The sequence below is a fragment of the Setaria viridis genome, chromosome 6 (genome assembly GCF_005286985.2).
Source record: "Setaria viridis chromosome 6, Setaria_viridis_v4.0, whole genome shotgun sequence".
NCBI lineage: Eukaryota > Viridiplantae > Streptophyta > Magnoliopsida > Poales > Poaceae > Setaria > Setaria viridis.
In genome coordinates this window covers 25909877-25925595 of record NC_048268.2, presented here as the reverse complement: position 1 = coordinate 25925595, position 15719 = coordinate 25909877, and the positions used below count along the sequence as shown (strand labels likewise).

Below are 15719 nucleotides of genomic sequence, written 5' to 3'. Positions count from 1 at the left end.
CTTCTACTTACAATCTCATAGATAATAGAAATAGTAGAAATCATAGCAAGATAAAGCTCTTATCCTTTTGTGACAGATTTGAGGCATCTAAAATTATTCCTCCTTATGAGCTCCCACTAATCTCGGCATCCTATAAGAACACAGCCTATCACGTTTCAATAAACTTAGTGAAGCAATTAGAACAGTGGAGATGGTAGTCCCTCAAACTTATTTGGGTATCCTACAATAGCTCATAATTTTAGACATGTCTTATTTAAATACCATTGATGATCTTCCTTTGCCAAAACTAGCCCACCATAGCGATAGCCAGAGAATGAACTAGAGTAGCAAAGCTATGATCAGATATTCACAAACAGCGATGGCTAGAAGTATGAATACAGACCATACTTCAAAAGTCTATGGTTCTATTGAACTAGTCCACCCAGTAATGGCTAGAAATGAACAAGAACAACAAAACCTGTGAAAATGTACTCATTAATCGGCGATAGCCAGATTTAATGAATAAATGTCACACTAACTTATTTGAGACAATAGGTAATTATGGAGTATTACTCCTATCATAATGGTATTTTAGTGAGCATGTCTCGCAAAATATTCACCCTTGATTCATGCCGAGTTTCTATTTCAACTTTTTGAATTCATTCTTTATGGGCAAATAAGAGCATAGTGTGAGAAACTTATAGCTCCTTTATTATATTAGCATATTTCCCTTAATAAATTTGTGGGTTGTACTTAATAGTTGGAGCATCTCTTTACTGATGAGACATTCCATTCTCCCCTTCAAATTATGGTCAAATGTCAGTGAGCCACAAATTTGACAAGGTCTCATCATTTTCTTATACACACACATCACATAATTATATCAAATAAGAAGAGAACATAAACTTTACCACAAGGCAAAATAAATGATAACTTGGATAAACTTGATGATGCTTTTATTATCACCACAAAACATAATGTGACAATATTAATATTCAAATAATGAAACAAACTAAGGTTCCTTTCAAACTATTTACAAAATCAAGTAAAATGTTGGAGCTACTAACTAATTCTATAATTTCATGACGCTTGGACTTCAACTTTATTCATGGATATTTCTTTGCTCCCCTTCTTCTTATGGTTCCTTATGCATAATCTACAAGTGACGTGCACATTGCACCATAGTCCACCATTAAGGGATAATAATTTGCTAAGAGACTTAGCCATAATGGAACAACATAATTAACTTAATTTTGCAGTCACTTTTAGAGGATCTTCTTCTTCATTATTTATGAAGCTAACAAGATCAGAAATGCTCCACGTCTCCCTATTAGTGTCAGAGATAGTCTTGATGGGAGCATAACGAGCTGGCAAAGATGACATAATACTTTCCACAAGGAATTTATCAGAGATATCAACTCTCAGTGATCTTAACTCATTTGTTATGCCACACATGCTCATAATATGTCTCATGACTCCACCTTGACCATCATAACGTGAGGACATCTTAGTAATCAGGACATTGGAATACATCTCAAAGGAAACCTTATAATGTTCTTCTACTGACTTTAGTAGTTCCTTAGCATCCAACTCCCTTTCATCTTTCTTATCAGGAATGCCTCCCCTTATGCCAATTAAAATCGATTCCTTAATAATCCTTTTGGCAATTCTGTTGGATTTCTCCCATTTCTCAAAGTCAACAGTGTAATTCTCAAACTTATGAGCATATTCCAAACTGTCAGACATAATGGGAGCAACTGGCTTATCCTCACGTAATGCATAATCAAGGTCAAGAATCATGAGGACCTCTTGCACATCTTTCTTCCAGGCATGAAAACTACTGCCATTGAGAGGAACGATGCCTCTTATTGGAACTGCAATATCCTCAACTTAAAATTATAGTAACAACATAATGTTTCAATAATAGCACAATAAGATGCACATAAAAGCACAAATTTAACCTTACGGTGGTCTGATTAAAATCATGCAATAAGTTTCAATTTGTATCACCGGTGGGTAGAAAACAAACGAAACTTATCATTAACTCATAATTAAAACAACGTTGGTTAGATTAATCACAAGTGTACTCTAAATGAACTTCTCATTGGTTCCATTCAAATAGAGAGCGTCTTAATTGTACTTGGTGGAAAAACATAATTTTCAGTGTAATTGCGCAACTTAAACAGTAATTAACATAACAAAACAATTCATGGAAATTAAATAAATGTAAACAATAAATTAAATAATGCAAACTAATGCAATATTTAATCTTGAAACATAATGGAAACACTCATTCTAAAATTAAATTTAAACTTAAATATAATGGAATCATGCCAATGTAGCACAAAGTATTAAAAAATAAATTGCGCTCGTAAACTAAAGGCTCTAACAATCGGTACCAAGAGCCATCTTAACCTAATCATGGTCGATCACCTCTGCCTAAGCTATGTTTGAGCCCTGATCTTGCCGTTTTAGATCGGTTTGATGTGCACCTAAGAGTTTTAGATGTGTGCAGTTTAGTTGTTTATGAGAAATTAAGGTTCTCGTTCATGTTTAGTGTGCAGCTAGATTAATTCGTGCTTGTTAATATGCAATTAGATCTGTGCAGTGAGTTTCTAGTGCGAATTTCATGTGAATCTAGTCAAATTAGTTCGGCTTAAGTAAAGTTTAAGTCATATCTTGATCTGTTTAAGTACTCACAGAGCCAGATTAGATCTTAATTAATGAGGTTTAGATCCTAGTTGTGGTTAATTAGTGCCTAAGTGTGCTTATCAATACCGAATTAGGGTCAATTTCATGTCTAATTAAGCAATTAGGCCCTAGGGTTTACTGTTTCCCCACATTTATCCCCAAAAATTCACTGTTACGCCCAAAATTCTCGTTGTTAAGACTCTTCGTGAAATTGAAAATGCATTAACAAGTAGAAGGCGCATTCGTAAGAAACGAAACCCTAAATTCAAAAGAAATCCCTAAATCCGAATAACCCTAACCCTAGTTTTGGGGACTAACCTGGGGATGGCCGCACGTGGCATGAGGCTGCTACGCGCAAACCATGAGCATCTCCCCGACTAACTGCTGCATCAGCAAGGGTGCGCACAGCCTAAGTTAGCCAGACCAGCGAGCCTCCGGGCCACCATCCCGAGCAGCCGTGCCGCTTGAGCTCGTGCGCTGCCGGATCCTTGGCCACTCCGGTGGGCGCGTCATCACCTTGACCCACCGCCGCTGTCGTCGGGCTGTTACCGCCGTCAGTTGCCACGCCCAGATGCGTGCGCCCCGCCGCTGCACACTGCTCTCGGAGCTTCTCGACGGCACCGCACGCGACTTGGTCGCGCGCGGTCGTCGACGAAAGGGCCCGAGGCAAAACCGGCCGAGGGCGATGAAGGGGTGGCCGCCGCCGGCGCTGCTCGGGGTCGGGAGAGAAAGGAAAAGGGACTGAGAGTGAGAAAGGGGATTAGAATTTGCTTGCCGGCTGGCCAGCGTTTATGCGGGTGAAAAACCCTCCCGACCGTCCGATCGATTCAGCGGTTGAGATGCAGGCTAGGCTGTTAGCTGGGCTGTCTCGGGCCGCGCGAGGAGTTACTGCGCGTGGACGTTTGGCCGCTGCAGGCTGTTTTAGTCTTTGGGCTTCTTTTGAGGTTTCGAGTCCATTTTTAAGTTTTATATTTATTATTCACTATTTCTATTAATTATTGTTTCCATGAGTTATTTAATTAGTTTAATTACTGTTTCTTGCGTAATTACACTAAAAATTATGTTTTCCACCAGTATGCAATTAAAATGCTCTCTAATTAAGTGGAACCATCGAGAAGCTTAGTTAGAGTACACTCATAATTAATTTTGACCATCGTTGTTTTAATTATGAGTTTAATGATAAATTTCGTTTGTTTTCTACCCATCGGTGATACACATTGAAATTTATTGCATGATTTTAATTGGACCACCGTAAGGTTATTTTTATGCTTTTATGTGCATCTTTATTGTGTATTTACTGAAATATGATTTTTCTATAATTTTCAGTGAGCAATGTGACCACCTACCTGCGCTCCATCGAACCACTAAATGGCACCAACTTCCCCACACTTGGGTTCACTGAGTATGATATGGCTTTGCATTAGGACAAGTCTCCCACTCCCACTGGTGCTAATGCTGACACCACTCAGGTTAATAAGTGGGAGAGTTGCAACAGGATGGCACCGATGATCATTAAGCAATCGATCTCAGGTGCTATATCAGGACCAGGACGGCAGGGATTTGACTGCTAAGGCATAAATTCCTACCGCAGCATGAATTCATCATGTAAAAGATGTTGATAACCTCAAAAATTTGGATATAATCTACTCGGTGGAATCGTGGAAGGTGTTAAGAAACCAACATCCCATTATTTTCATGGATCACACCAACGCATAATGAGCGCTGGACGGTTCTCACGTGCACAAGAAGTAAAACACAGCTGATATTCGGAAAAATAGCCCACGAAATCCATCACTCCGTCGGTGTGCTGGAGCAGGTACTTCTATTTGGCGGTTCTGCTCACCGCGTAACCGCCGTCGACGATGAGGTTGTGCCCGCTGACGTACTTGGCCTCGTCGGAAGCCAGGTACAGCGCCGCCCTCGCGATGTCCTCCGGCTCCAGCACCGTCCCGTCCATCGAGCTCACGTCTACCTCAATGATCCGCCGGATCTCCTCGGCGCTCTTCCCGGGGAACCACGAGCCGAAGGTTTCCATCGCCAGCGGCGTCGCGACGGCGCCGGGGGAGATGGCGTTGACGCGAACCCCGAAGCGCGCCATCTCCGCCGCCATGGCGCGCACCAGGCCCAGGACCGCCGCCTTCGAGGCACTGTACGAGGGGTTGACGACGGTGCCCACCACGCCGGCGGTGCTCGCCGTGCAGATGATGCTGCCGCGGCGGCGCGGGACCATGACGCGGGCGGCGTGCTTAAGGCCGGCCAGAACGCCCCGGGCGTTGGTCGCCATCACCCGGTCGAAGTCCGCGATGTCCACGGCGCCGAGCGGTGGCCGCACAGGGTTCCCTCCGATGCCGGCGTTGTTGAACATGACGTCGAGCTGACCGTGGCGGGCAACCGCGAGGTCCACGGCCGCGGCGACCTGCGCCTCGTCGGAGACGTCGCAGCGGGTGTAGCACGCCGCTCCTGGGCCGAGCTCCGTGGCGACGGCATGGCCGAGGTCGTCTTGGACGTCGGCGATGATGACCTTGGCGCCGTTCCTGACAAATTCGACGGCGGTCGCCTTGCCGATGCCGCTCGCGCCCCCGGTGATGACGGCGACCTTTCCAGCCAGCCTAAAAACAAAATAATCCTCCGTTAGTCATGAATGATTAAGAAATTAAAGAGCACAGGACACCATCAAAGATGTGCCACAGATGACTAGAGCGATTCAATGAAGGTTGTGCGCGAGAGTGAACCTCTGACTCTGAGAGGCCGAAGCCGAGGAGAAGGCATTGACGAAGCCCAAGGATCCTGGCGCAATGACCCCGTTCTTCTTCTCCCTGCAAGACACGGAATCCATTCAATGTTTTAGAGCTTCTCGTAAACATCAATCAAAATTAATCAAACTCTGACACCGGCTACCTGAAAATCGATCGCAAGGCTCTGACGAACATGGTGCCCACTAGCTTATTGTTGAGAAGATACAATCCTACAAACAGGCAGCAAGCTGATCTTCGCCTCTAGATGGTGGCGAGCCTTCTTAAGAAGGTTAGTTTTGGTGCTGGGGTTTTGGCGTCCCGTTCCGAGTTGTTGTGCCATGTCACTCAGCAGTCAGCATGCTCCTTCTCAGCGGTCGTTTGTTAGTGTTTCACGTGCATTGGAATAATGATGGAAAGCCCTCCTAACCTCAGAGTCAAACCTAGATAACTTCCACATGGTTTTTCTTTTCTTATAAACTTCCAGTATTTAAGATCCATGCTATCCATTGTGAGGGCGATACCCTCAGCAAATTCAGCTTTTGTTAACCTATGATCGTAGTTTAGGCCTAATCCGGATTCCGTATTCATTTTAAATAGGTTTAGGCACCCAATTGTACTTGATGCTTATATAAAAGAAATACCATATAGGACGTAGGAATTATACTCCTAATCAGGGATCCAAAGTTGTATAAATCTATAAGCCCGTGTAAGATGGTCGCGATACTTGTCACCTCACGACACTACTGCACGGCCTACATCGCCGGTTTGATCTAACCGTCCTAGGCCTCCCTCTAACCTCAAACCCCCAAATCCCTTTTTCGCTAAGCCTACTTTCTATATATTGTATCATGCCACATCAAAGTTGTTGTGTCATAGAAATAAAATTGATACAACTCGCCAGAAGGATAGTATAATGGTATTGTTAACCGTAAGTCAACTAATTATTACATGAGTTGTGTCTATGGCAATAAACCAAATCATGAACACAATTTTCAACATGAAGATCCCATTTCTTCTCTTTTTTTCCTCAACCCTATGCCATGCTACTAAAAAAAAATCATACATAGCAATCATTTAATTAATGCATATGACACCAGAGCAGCACTTCGCTGGAGTCAGTGTTGAAACTCTCTAAGGTCGACTGAAATAATCAAAACTACTGACTATTGAGTACCTGATATGCAATACGGCATGAGACTAGTGTATCTTGGTTATCTCGTTTTCGTATACAAAAGCTTACTAAAAGAATGCTGGCAATAAAAATTCTTGGCATCTACCTCTGAACTGCGAGTCTCTGTAGTAAACATGATTTTTGTTATCCTAAAGTCCACAATGTTCTCCGCAGTCGCTGTTCAGGTTTCACATGGTTTGAACTTTGAACAAACTGAAAGTCCACCCAGCAACCATCGAGATTGGACTATTTTGACTCATCAAGGCATGTGTTTGCGCGGTGACACATCCAACAGGATGGCATTCTGCCGCGGATGCCTGAGCTAACGTCCACGAGGAAATATGAATATGCAATGTGCTGTTTTCTCCTTTTTCTTCGTTTTCCTTATTTTTAGTTTTTCCTTGTTCTTCTCTTACATCACGAGGAAATATGCCCAGTGGTGATGACATATCTGAAGAATCTCTACACGTTTGTTTGGATCTAGAAATTTTGTGTTCTCATTCTTCTGCATTTTTTTCTCAAAAATATGTGGTGCAAAAGAATTTTACTTACTATAGGATTCATTTGCCCATTAGCTTTTTTTACATAGATCATGTTTGCATTATGACCTTCTATCCTAGATCTAATGAATTTATTTATGTTGAGAACTTATACAGTTTTGCTGGCCTTCTGGCTTTAACCCAACTTATTTCAATTGCCCCATGAAAGCTGCATTTTTTTTTTTTCCATTTTCTTTCTTTCATGATGCCATATGCAGATGCAGAGTTTCAGAAAAGGCCTTTGGCTTGCCTTGCTATTGCATGTGTAAGTTGGTAGAGGATCCTGATCTTGCATCAAGACGTATAAATCACATTATAGTTTGTATATGTGACCTCAATTCTCAATCACAAAACCACAAAGAACATATATGAGGCATTTAGTTTGAAATGGATTTTTGAGCCCGTAGTGACGCATGGGTATTGGCCTATTAGGAAAAGAAAACATAGTATTTATTTCCGTTGATCGCACCGTTGTTAAACACTGAATGAGTGCTGAACTGTTCTCTTGTGCATAAGAAGTCAAGAACACAGTTTATTCCGTGAATAGGTCACGAAATCTGCCCGCTCTTAGTCTAAAAAAAAAGAATCTGCCCCGTTCTCCCCTCACTCCCTCGCCGTGCTGGCGCTCACATTTCCGACGCTTCTGCTCACCGTCAAACCGCCGTCGACGACGAGGTTGTGCCCGCTCACGTACTTGGCCTCGTCGGACGCCAGGTACATAGCCGCCCTCGCGATATCCTCCGCCTCTAGCACCGTCCCATCCATCACGTTCATGTCTACCTCAATGATCCGCCTTATCTCCTCGACGCTCTTCCCGGGGAACCACAAGGAGAAGATTTCCATTGCCGCAGGCGTTGGGACGCCAGCAGGAGAGATGGCGTTAACGCGCACCCCGGAGCGCGCCATCTCCGCCGCCACGGCGCGCACCAGGCCCAGGATCGCCGCCTTCGAGGCGCTGTACGCGGGGTTCATCGCGGTGCCCACCACGCCGGCGACGCTCGAGGTGCAGATGATGCAGCCGCGGCGGCGCGGGACCATGACGCGCGCGGCGTGCTTGAGCCCGGCCATAACGCCCCGAGCATTCGTCGCCATCACCCGGTCGAAGTCGGCGAGGTCCGCGGCACCGAGCGGCGGCCGCACGGGGTTGCCCCCGATGCCGGCGTTGTTGAACATGACGTCGAGCTGCCCGTGGCGGGCCACCGCGAGGTCCACGGCCGCGGCGACCTGCGCCTCGTCGGAGACGTCGCAGCGGGTGTAGCACGCCGCGGCCGGGCCGAGCTCCGCGGCGACGGCGTGGCCGAGGTCGTCCTGGACGTCGGCGATGACGACCTTGGCGCCGTTCCTGACGAACTCGGCGGCGGTCGCTTTGCCGATGCCGCTCGCGCCCCCGGTGATGACGGCGACCTTTCCGGCCAGCCTACAAACCAACCCCGCACAACAAAAAGGCTCCTCTGTCAGTCGTGAACGAATAAGAAATTGAAGCTCCGCACAGGCCAATTCAATTCCATCAACGAGGTGCCAGAGAGCACTAGCAGCTAGATGAAGGTTGTGCCACGAGAGTGAACCTCTGACTCTGAGAGGCCGAAGCAGAGGAGAAGGCATTGACGAAGCCCAAGGATCCTGGCGCAATGACCCCGCTCTTCTTACTGCAAGACACACGAAATCCATTCAAATGTTTTAGAGCTTCTCGTAAATATCAATCAAAATTAACCAAACTGTAACCCCAGCTACCTGACAATCAATTGCAAGGCTCTGACGAACATGGTGCCCACTCGCTTATTCGTTGAGAATGTACAATCCTACAAACAGGCAGCAAGATGATCTTCGTCTTGACGCTTCGGCTGGTTTAATTGCAGCTCCGCGTGGCGAGCCTTCTTATGAAGGTTAGTTAGGGTGCTGGGTTTTTGGTGTCCCGTTCTGAGTCGTGTGCCATGTCACTCAGCACAGCAGTCAGCATTCCCCTTCTCAGCGGTCGTTGTTACTACTTGCTAGTATTTTCACGTGCTTTGAAAGAACGATGGAAACCCTCAGTGTCAATGGTCAACGACTGAGATGTTTGCGGCACCACGGTGTGAGACGACGTACGGTCACCCTTCCAGATGCTCTCAGTTTCTCTGTTGAATAATAATACTTGGTGATGGACGGCCCAGGCCGTAGTCTAGTCATATTTAGGATTGGATAAAGCTCGTAACTCGTTAGTTCGTTCACTAAGGACCCAGCCAAGGCCTAATAGGACCTTTTTGTGCTTGCTACGCCTCAAGTGAAAGACCTAACGTCCAAACCTTAGTGGCCTCTGTATCTAGCAATAATTGTGCTCGCCACCAAAGCTAAAGGAATATGTCGAATACTGATTGGAAACGGGTAAAGGAGTTTTCTGAGAAAGTACTTCATAGTTGGAAAGGTAAACACTTTTTTTTTTTGGCAAAACACAATACTAACATAGAGTTCATATAAACACGCGCATGCTCAACTTTATGAATACATGCACAAAATTCTACCCCTATGAGCTCCTCTGAGAGACTGAGCCAGCAGATCCTTGAGATTGACAAAATCTCCTCTGGAGTCTCGCTGTCGACGGGTATGTCATCTACCACCGAAAGAACAACATACGGTTAAATTCTAAAATAAATCTAGAAAAATATGAGAAATAGTACCGAGTCGAGATCTCGAACGGATAGATTCCACCATAACGACGTTACCAGCTGGGCTGCTCAGTTCAGACACCTATTCATGGTTGGGAGAGTAACACTGATTAATTCAGTGCTCAATAGTCTAACCATGCACATGATTTTTTTTTTGCCATCCCACGGGTCTGGTGGTAGGGGAACGCTTTGAAAGAAGAGTTAGTAATTGGAACACCTATAAAAAAATCAAAATTACTGACAGTTGAGAATTTAGTAAGCAGTACGGTACGGGACAGTATAGTTCAATTATAATGTATATTCATATAAAAAGCTTATTAAGAAAAATACTATGGACAAACAATTTTTCGCATCTGCCCCACTCTACTCCCAACATTAGTAAACACGATTTTCATTAGTTCACCCCCAAACTCCTCAACGTTCTCAGCCGTCACTGTCCTTGTTTCACATGGTTTGGACTTTGGGTGAGCTGAATGCGTACAAATCCACCTAACAATCTCGGACATTTGGTTGATTTCAAGGCACGTATTGGCGCGGTGACACATCCAACTGCAATGCCCAAATCACCACGACGCGCACGAGGGCAATGACGGCAGAAAGATAGAGCACACTGTGCGCATGGGGAGCAGTGCCGCTGCTACACTAACCGTTGCCCCGTCACTGCAGTTGGCAACCGAGAGCGCGGCCGAGCTTCAATAGTGTTCAGGCTGTCATCCCCCGTTGTCCGTTTTAGGCAGTTTTGGACCTTCCATGAGTTAGTACACAGTTACATGGCTGAACATTATTCTGTGTTCCTTTTCACATGTTCAGAAGGGCTCCTCCAACAATACCAATTCAGCTAGCTTATAGGATTCAGCTAGCTTATAGGAATCTACCTTATCACTTTGCTTGCATGGAAGAGAGAAAATATGAGGAGAGAGAGTGTAATATTTCTTTTTCAAGAGCTAGCTAATAGAGAGAAAGTGGGTTGGACCCTTTATTGATGGGAGATATGTTGTTAGACCTAAAATACTTTGAACAATGTGCTAGACAAATTATTGGAGAGGTAAACTTTTTACTATCTCTTAGAGCATAGCAGTGTAGCCGAGGCTTGAAACATCATTTCATACTGCACACAACTACGATGCTTTAACTTATTTTCATCGCAGTGTGCGCCGAAACAATGTGAACCCTACCCGCGAATAAAATACTCCCTCTCATTTCAACCACCGGCCACCGCTTCGCCATCTGTCGTTGATGTGGCCGCAATCGGACAACGGCCATGTGACTGAAGAATGTTATTTTATTGATCAAGGAGAATACGCATCGAGGACTATACATTTCCAGTTGCTGACTTTTTGCAACTGGGCATCGGTAGTCACGGTGGAAAAAGCGATGCTCCAAACAGGAGAGAGAAATCGGTAGTCACGGTGGAAAAAGCGATGCTCCAAACAGGAGAGAGAAAAATGGGGCATCGTGTTTTCACAACATTGCGGTTGCTCTTATATGAGGTGGATAATCTTTGAGCTAGTGCACGGAGGGAGGTCTAACACGATGAGCTCATGTAAAGAAGTTGGTAGGCTAAAAAATTCCGACACGTGGAAGATGTTAGGAAAGCAACGTTCTATTATTTTCGTGGATCACACCAACGCAGAATGAGCGTTAGACAGTTCTCGTGTGCACAGGAAGTAAAAAACACAGTTTATGTTCTGAAAATAGCCCACTAAATCACTCCGTCGGCGTGCTGGAGCTGGTACTTTCATTTGGCGCTTCCGGTCACCGCAAAACCGCCGTCAACGATGAGGTTGTGCCCGCTCACGTACTTGGCCTCGTCGGACGCCAGGTACAGCGCCGCCCTCGCGATGTCCTCCTCCTCCAGCACCACCCCGTCCATCAGGTTCACTTCTTCCTCAATGATCCGCCGAACCTCCTCGGCGCTCTTCCCGGGGAACCACACGGCGAAGGTTTTCAACGCCAGCGGCGTCGGGATAGCGCCGGGAGAGATGGCGTTCACGCGCACCCCGGAGCGCGCCATCTCCGCCGCCACGGTGCGCACCATGCCCAGGACCGCCGCCTTCGAGGTGCTGTACGCGAGGTTGCCCATACTGCCAAGGCCCACCACGCCCGCGACGCTCGAGGTGCAGATGATGCTGCCGCTGCGGCGCGGGACCATGACGCGCGCGGCGTGCTTGATCCCGGCCAGCACGCCCCGGGCGTTGGTCGCCATCACCTGGTCGAAGTCGGCGAGGTCCGTGGCGCCGAGCGGTGGTGGCACGGGGTTGCCCCCGATGCCGGCGTTGTTGAACATGACGTCGAGCTGCCCGTGGCGGGCCACCGCGAGGTCCACGGCCGCGGCGACCTGCGCCTCGTCGGTGACGTCGCAGCGGGTGTAGCACGCCGCGTCCGGGCCGAGCTCCGCGGCAACGGCGTGGCCGAGGTCGTCCTGGACGTCGGCGATCACGACCTTGGCGCCGTTCTTGACGAACTCGGTGGCGGTCGCCTTGCCGATGCCGCTCGCGCCCCCGGTAATGACGGCGACCTTTCCGGCCAGCCTACAAACCAATCCCACAGTAAAGAGGGCTGCTCCGTTAGCCAGGAACGATTAAGAAATCAAAGAGCACTACTGGCACTGGCACAGGAAGGTTGTGCACGAGAGTGAACCTCTGGCTCTGAGAGGCCGAAGCCGAGGAGAAGGCATTGACGAAGCCCAAGGATCCTGGAGCAACGATCCCGCTCTTCTTCTCCCTGCAAGACAGGGAATCCATTCAAGTATTTTAGAGGTTCTAGCGAACATCAATCAAAAGTAACCAAATTCTGACCCCGGCTACCTGGCAATCAATTGCAGTGCTCTGACGAACATGATGCCCACTCGCTTATTTGCTGATGCGCAGATACAATCCTACCAAGCAGAAAGCTGAGGTTCGTCTCGACGATCCAGCTGGTTGATTGCAGTACCTCGCGGGGGCCTTTTTAAGAAGGTCAGTTAGAGTGCAGGTTTTGGTGTCCCGTTCCGAGTCACCTTGGGCGATGTCACACTCGCATCCCCTTCTCAGCGGTCGTCGTTAGTATTTCACGTGCTTTGGAACTTGGAAGAATGATGGAAACCCTCTTGACGTTAATAAAGTCAATGGTCAAGGAGTGAGGTGCTCTACAGTTTCTCTGTTGAATAATCTGCTTGGTGATGGATGGTCCAACAGCCGTATAGCCAGGTCCGTCACGTCTCCATCTTGATTAATAAAAAGTTGATCGTGGACCGTTGATCTAATGACATATTACTATTACTAAGGAGTAATAGGTTTGATTTTTATTATATGTATTTTTTAAATCGAAAAATAGAAAAATATCTGAACTGGATCTAACTGCCATGCGATTAGATCTGTTTTTTCCCTGACGTGATAATGACCATCTGTACGTTTTAAAAAAAACAAAGAGAGAACATGACAACTGCTGTGTTGTTTTTTCCCACCCGTGATTTACCAACCGGTAAAAATGACAACAGAAAGAAGAACGTGAAGCTGCTACATTTCTTCCCTCTGTACGTGATTATGGCCCCAGCTGTTCGTATTAAAAAATAAATTTCCCTGTCACATTCTTTTTATTTTGACATAAAACAATGAATGTAATCGTAACATGAAGGTGTGACTACTTACAAAAAAATTGAATGTAATCGTAACATGATGTATGAAGGGAATTCATGTCGCTTTATAATTCTGTGATTGATAAATTGATCAATATCATGACATTCAACTGCACAGGTTCTGCTAATTTCTTGTCAATCTTGAAATCATGAGAGAAATAGATGATCACGTATTGATTCCATTGATAAAAAAGGATACATATATATACACACCACTACAAAATAGATGGTTCATGTCGACCATGGATAAATGATATACCTGAAGAATCATCCATGATGTGTAGATCTACGTGCATGCATGCAAGATTTTACTATTTTTTATATATTTTAAATTGATTTATCCTTAAAAATCTTGTAGCTCAGATTCAATTGAGATCTTACCTCCTAGGAGGTAACTGGAGTCCTTAGCGTAGCCCTTAATAAAATCTTCCCTTATCGAAAAAAGGTCACATCACGTGTAGAGTTGGACAAAAAAACTCGGGACTCATTAGTTCGTTCGGCTCAGGACTAGCTTGGCTCCATACACTAATGAGCAAACAAGTAGTTCGCGAGTTTAATGTGCCAGAGTAAATGTTAGCAGGCTGATAGTTCGGGCCGGCGATTCCCTAAGGGTCCAATAAAGGCCCAATAGATTTCATTTGGACTCCTACACCTACGACGTCTAAACCCTAATGGCAATACTCTAACCACTGAGTTAAGTAGGCAATTTATCACCATAAAAGAAGGCCTCTGCATCTAGCAGTCGTGCTTGCCACCAAAGCTAAAAAGAGGCAAAAGGGTGCGTCCCGTGTTCTACTTGTGAGTCGTGACTCGTGACGATATTCGCAATCGGGGTTCCAAGGTAACCCCAAGTTATTGTTTATTTCCCAATTGTCAATGAAGTTATTTGTATCTCATCTCACCAGGATAGTACATCGTCGGCGAAAATTGTCACTTCACGACACTACTGCACGACCTACCACCGCCTGTCTAATCTGGACGTCCTGGTTGCCGCTAGAAAATGGTCTTGATTTTGCTAAAGAATAAGATTGTACTATGGAAAAATACTCCCTCTAACCTCAAATCCCAAAATCCCCTTTTCTCCGAGTCTACTTCCTATACATCAAAGTTTCCAAATCACAGAAATACAATTTGATACAGCTCGCCAAAATGGGTAATATTATGGTATTGTTCATCCTAAGTCAACTAATTATTACATAAGTTGTCTCTATCATAATCTTACTATTACTAATTGGAGACTCCTTCTGAGATCTCCAGGTGAAGCCACCTAGGATCTTAGGTGGACACTCTAGAAAAAGAGAGAAATCCTAAAAATTCACACAAAGAAGCAAAACATCTGGCCATCAATCTGGAACTCAAATCATCATAGGATCTATTATGTTTTCTAAAAAATTACCCACCTAACCCTCTAAATCTGTATCTAAATTACCCACATCTACCATTATATAAAATAAACTTGAGTAACATCCTGATCTTCATCAAAATTACCCACTTATGCCATTATAAATAATATTTAAAATAATCCACTAAATTTGTAACTAAATTACTGACCACTAATACTCAAAAAATAACTTAAAGTAACCCCTTAAATTTGCATCTATATTGACCACGTATATATGTCATTATTAAAAATAACATGAGGTAACCATACATTTGAATGCAAATCACATTAGTTAAAATATACACTAATATACGGTTCTAAATCGTCTATTTCCTACACTATTGGTATATGATATAATAATTAAGGTATAAACGCATGATGTGCGTCACCATTTATAAAGATATAGAGGAAGTGATGAGAATATTGATTTCTATGTTAAAATTATAGCTCAAACTTGGATCCATTAAATAAATTAAAATGCAACCTGCAATGCAAAGTTAAAAGTTGAAGATTATAAATGTGGATGAAAATATTATAGACTAATTACTAACTAAAATCTATCACAATTAGATGAAGATAATAAGTATATATCTATATGAGTATTGTGTTTAAATATTTAACAAATGAGATGTAGCTTAAGGTAATAGTTTTGTAGCAATGTGGCCTCATTTGTTTCCATTGGACACTCCACATTAAATCTCATAAGACACACTAGAAAAAAAATATAAATTCTAAAAATTCTCATGAAAATCAGAAACACCAAACATCAATCATGTAAACTCTAATAATCATAGTCATTGGTCTATTATATTTTCTAAAAAGTTACTCACCAGTATCATTTTGAAAATATTCTAAAATAAACTCTAAACCTATATCTAAATTACGAAGCTCTGTCATTATAAAAAAAATCTAAAGTAATTCCATAATCTTCATCCAATTTATTCATGCATATCATTATAAAGCAT

General features: G+C 44.4%; 3 protein-coding genes and 1 long non-coding RNA gene across 4 annotated transcripts; all 4 read right to left on the bottom strand.

The window, feature by feature from the left end:
* Positions 1–913: 913 nt before the first annotated feature.
* On the bottom strand, positions 914–3560 carry LOC117861234 (uncharacterized). The gene is made up of 2 exons (XR_004641726.2): positions 2989–3560; positions 914–1853 (listed from the first exon to the last, which is right to left on the bottom strand). It is a non-coding gene; the product is annotated as an uncharacterized lncRNA (long non-coding RNA).
* A 776-nt stretch (positions 3561–4336) lies between these two features.
* Positions 4337–5789, bottom strand: LOC117861293 (momilactone A synthase). The gene is made up of 3 exons (XM_034744825.2): positions 5569–5789; positions 5403–5486; positions 4337–5279 (listed from the first exon to the last, which is right to left on the bottom strand). Exons 1-3 carry the CDS (start codon positions 5598–5600, stop codon positions 4493–4495), a joined length of 903 nt encoding a protein of 300 aa, XP_034600716.1. The 5' UTR covers positions 5601–5789; the 3' UTR covers positions 4337–4492.
* Positions 5790–7535: 1746 nt separating this feature from the next.
* LOC117861316 (momilactone A synthase) lies at positions 7536–9021 on the bottom strand. Its single transcript, XM_034744848.2, has 3 exons — positions 8847–9021; positions 8681–8761; positions 7536–8532 (listed from the first exon to the last, which is right to left on the bottom strand). Exons 1-3 carry the CDS (start codon positions 8876–8878, stop codon positions 7719–7721), a joined length of 927 nt encoding a protein of 308 aa, XP_034600739.1. The 5' UTR covers positions 8879–9021; the 3' UTR covers positions 7536–7718.
* Positions 9022–11342: 2321 nt separating this feature from the next.
* LOC117860233 (momilactone A synthase) lies at positions 11343–12758 on the bottom strand. The gene is made up of 3 exons (XM_034743492.2): positions 12565–12758; positions 12398–12481; positions 11343–12288 (listed from the first exon to the last, which is right to left on the bottom strand). Exons 1-3 carry the CDS (start codon positions 12594–12596, stop codon positions 11496–11498), a joined length of 909 nt encoding a protein of 302 aa, XP_034599383.1. The 5' UTR covers positions 12597–12758; the 3' UTR covers positions 11343–11495.
* Positions 12759–15719: the final 2961 nt, after the last annotated feature.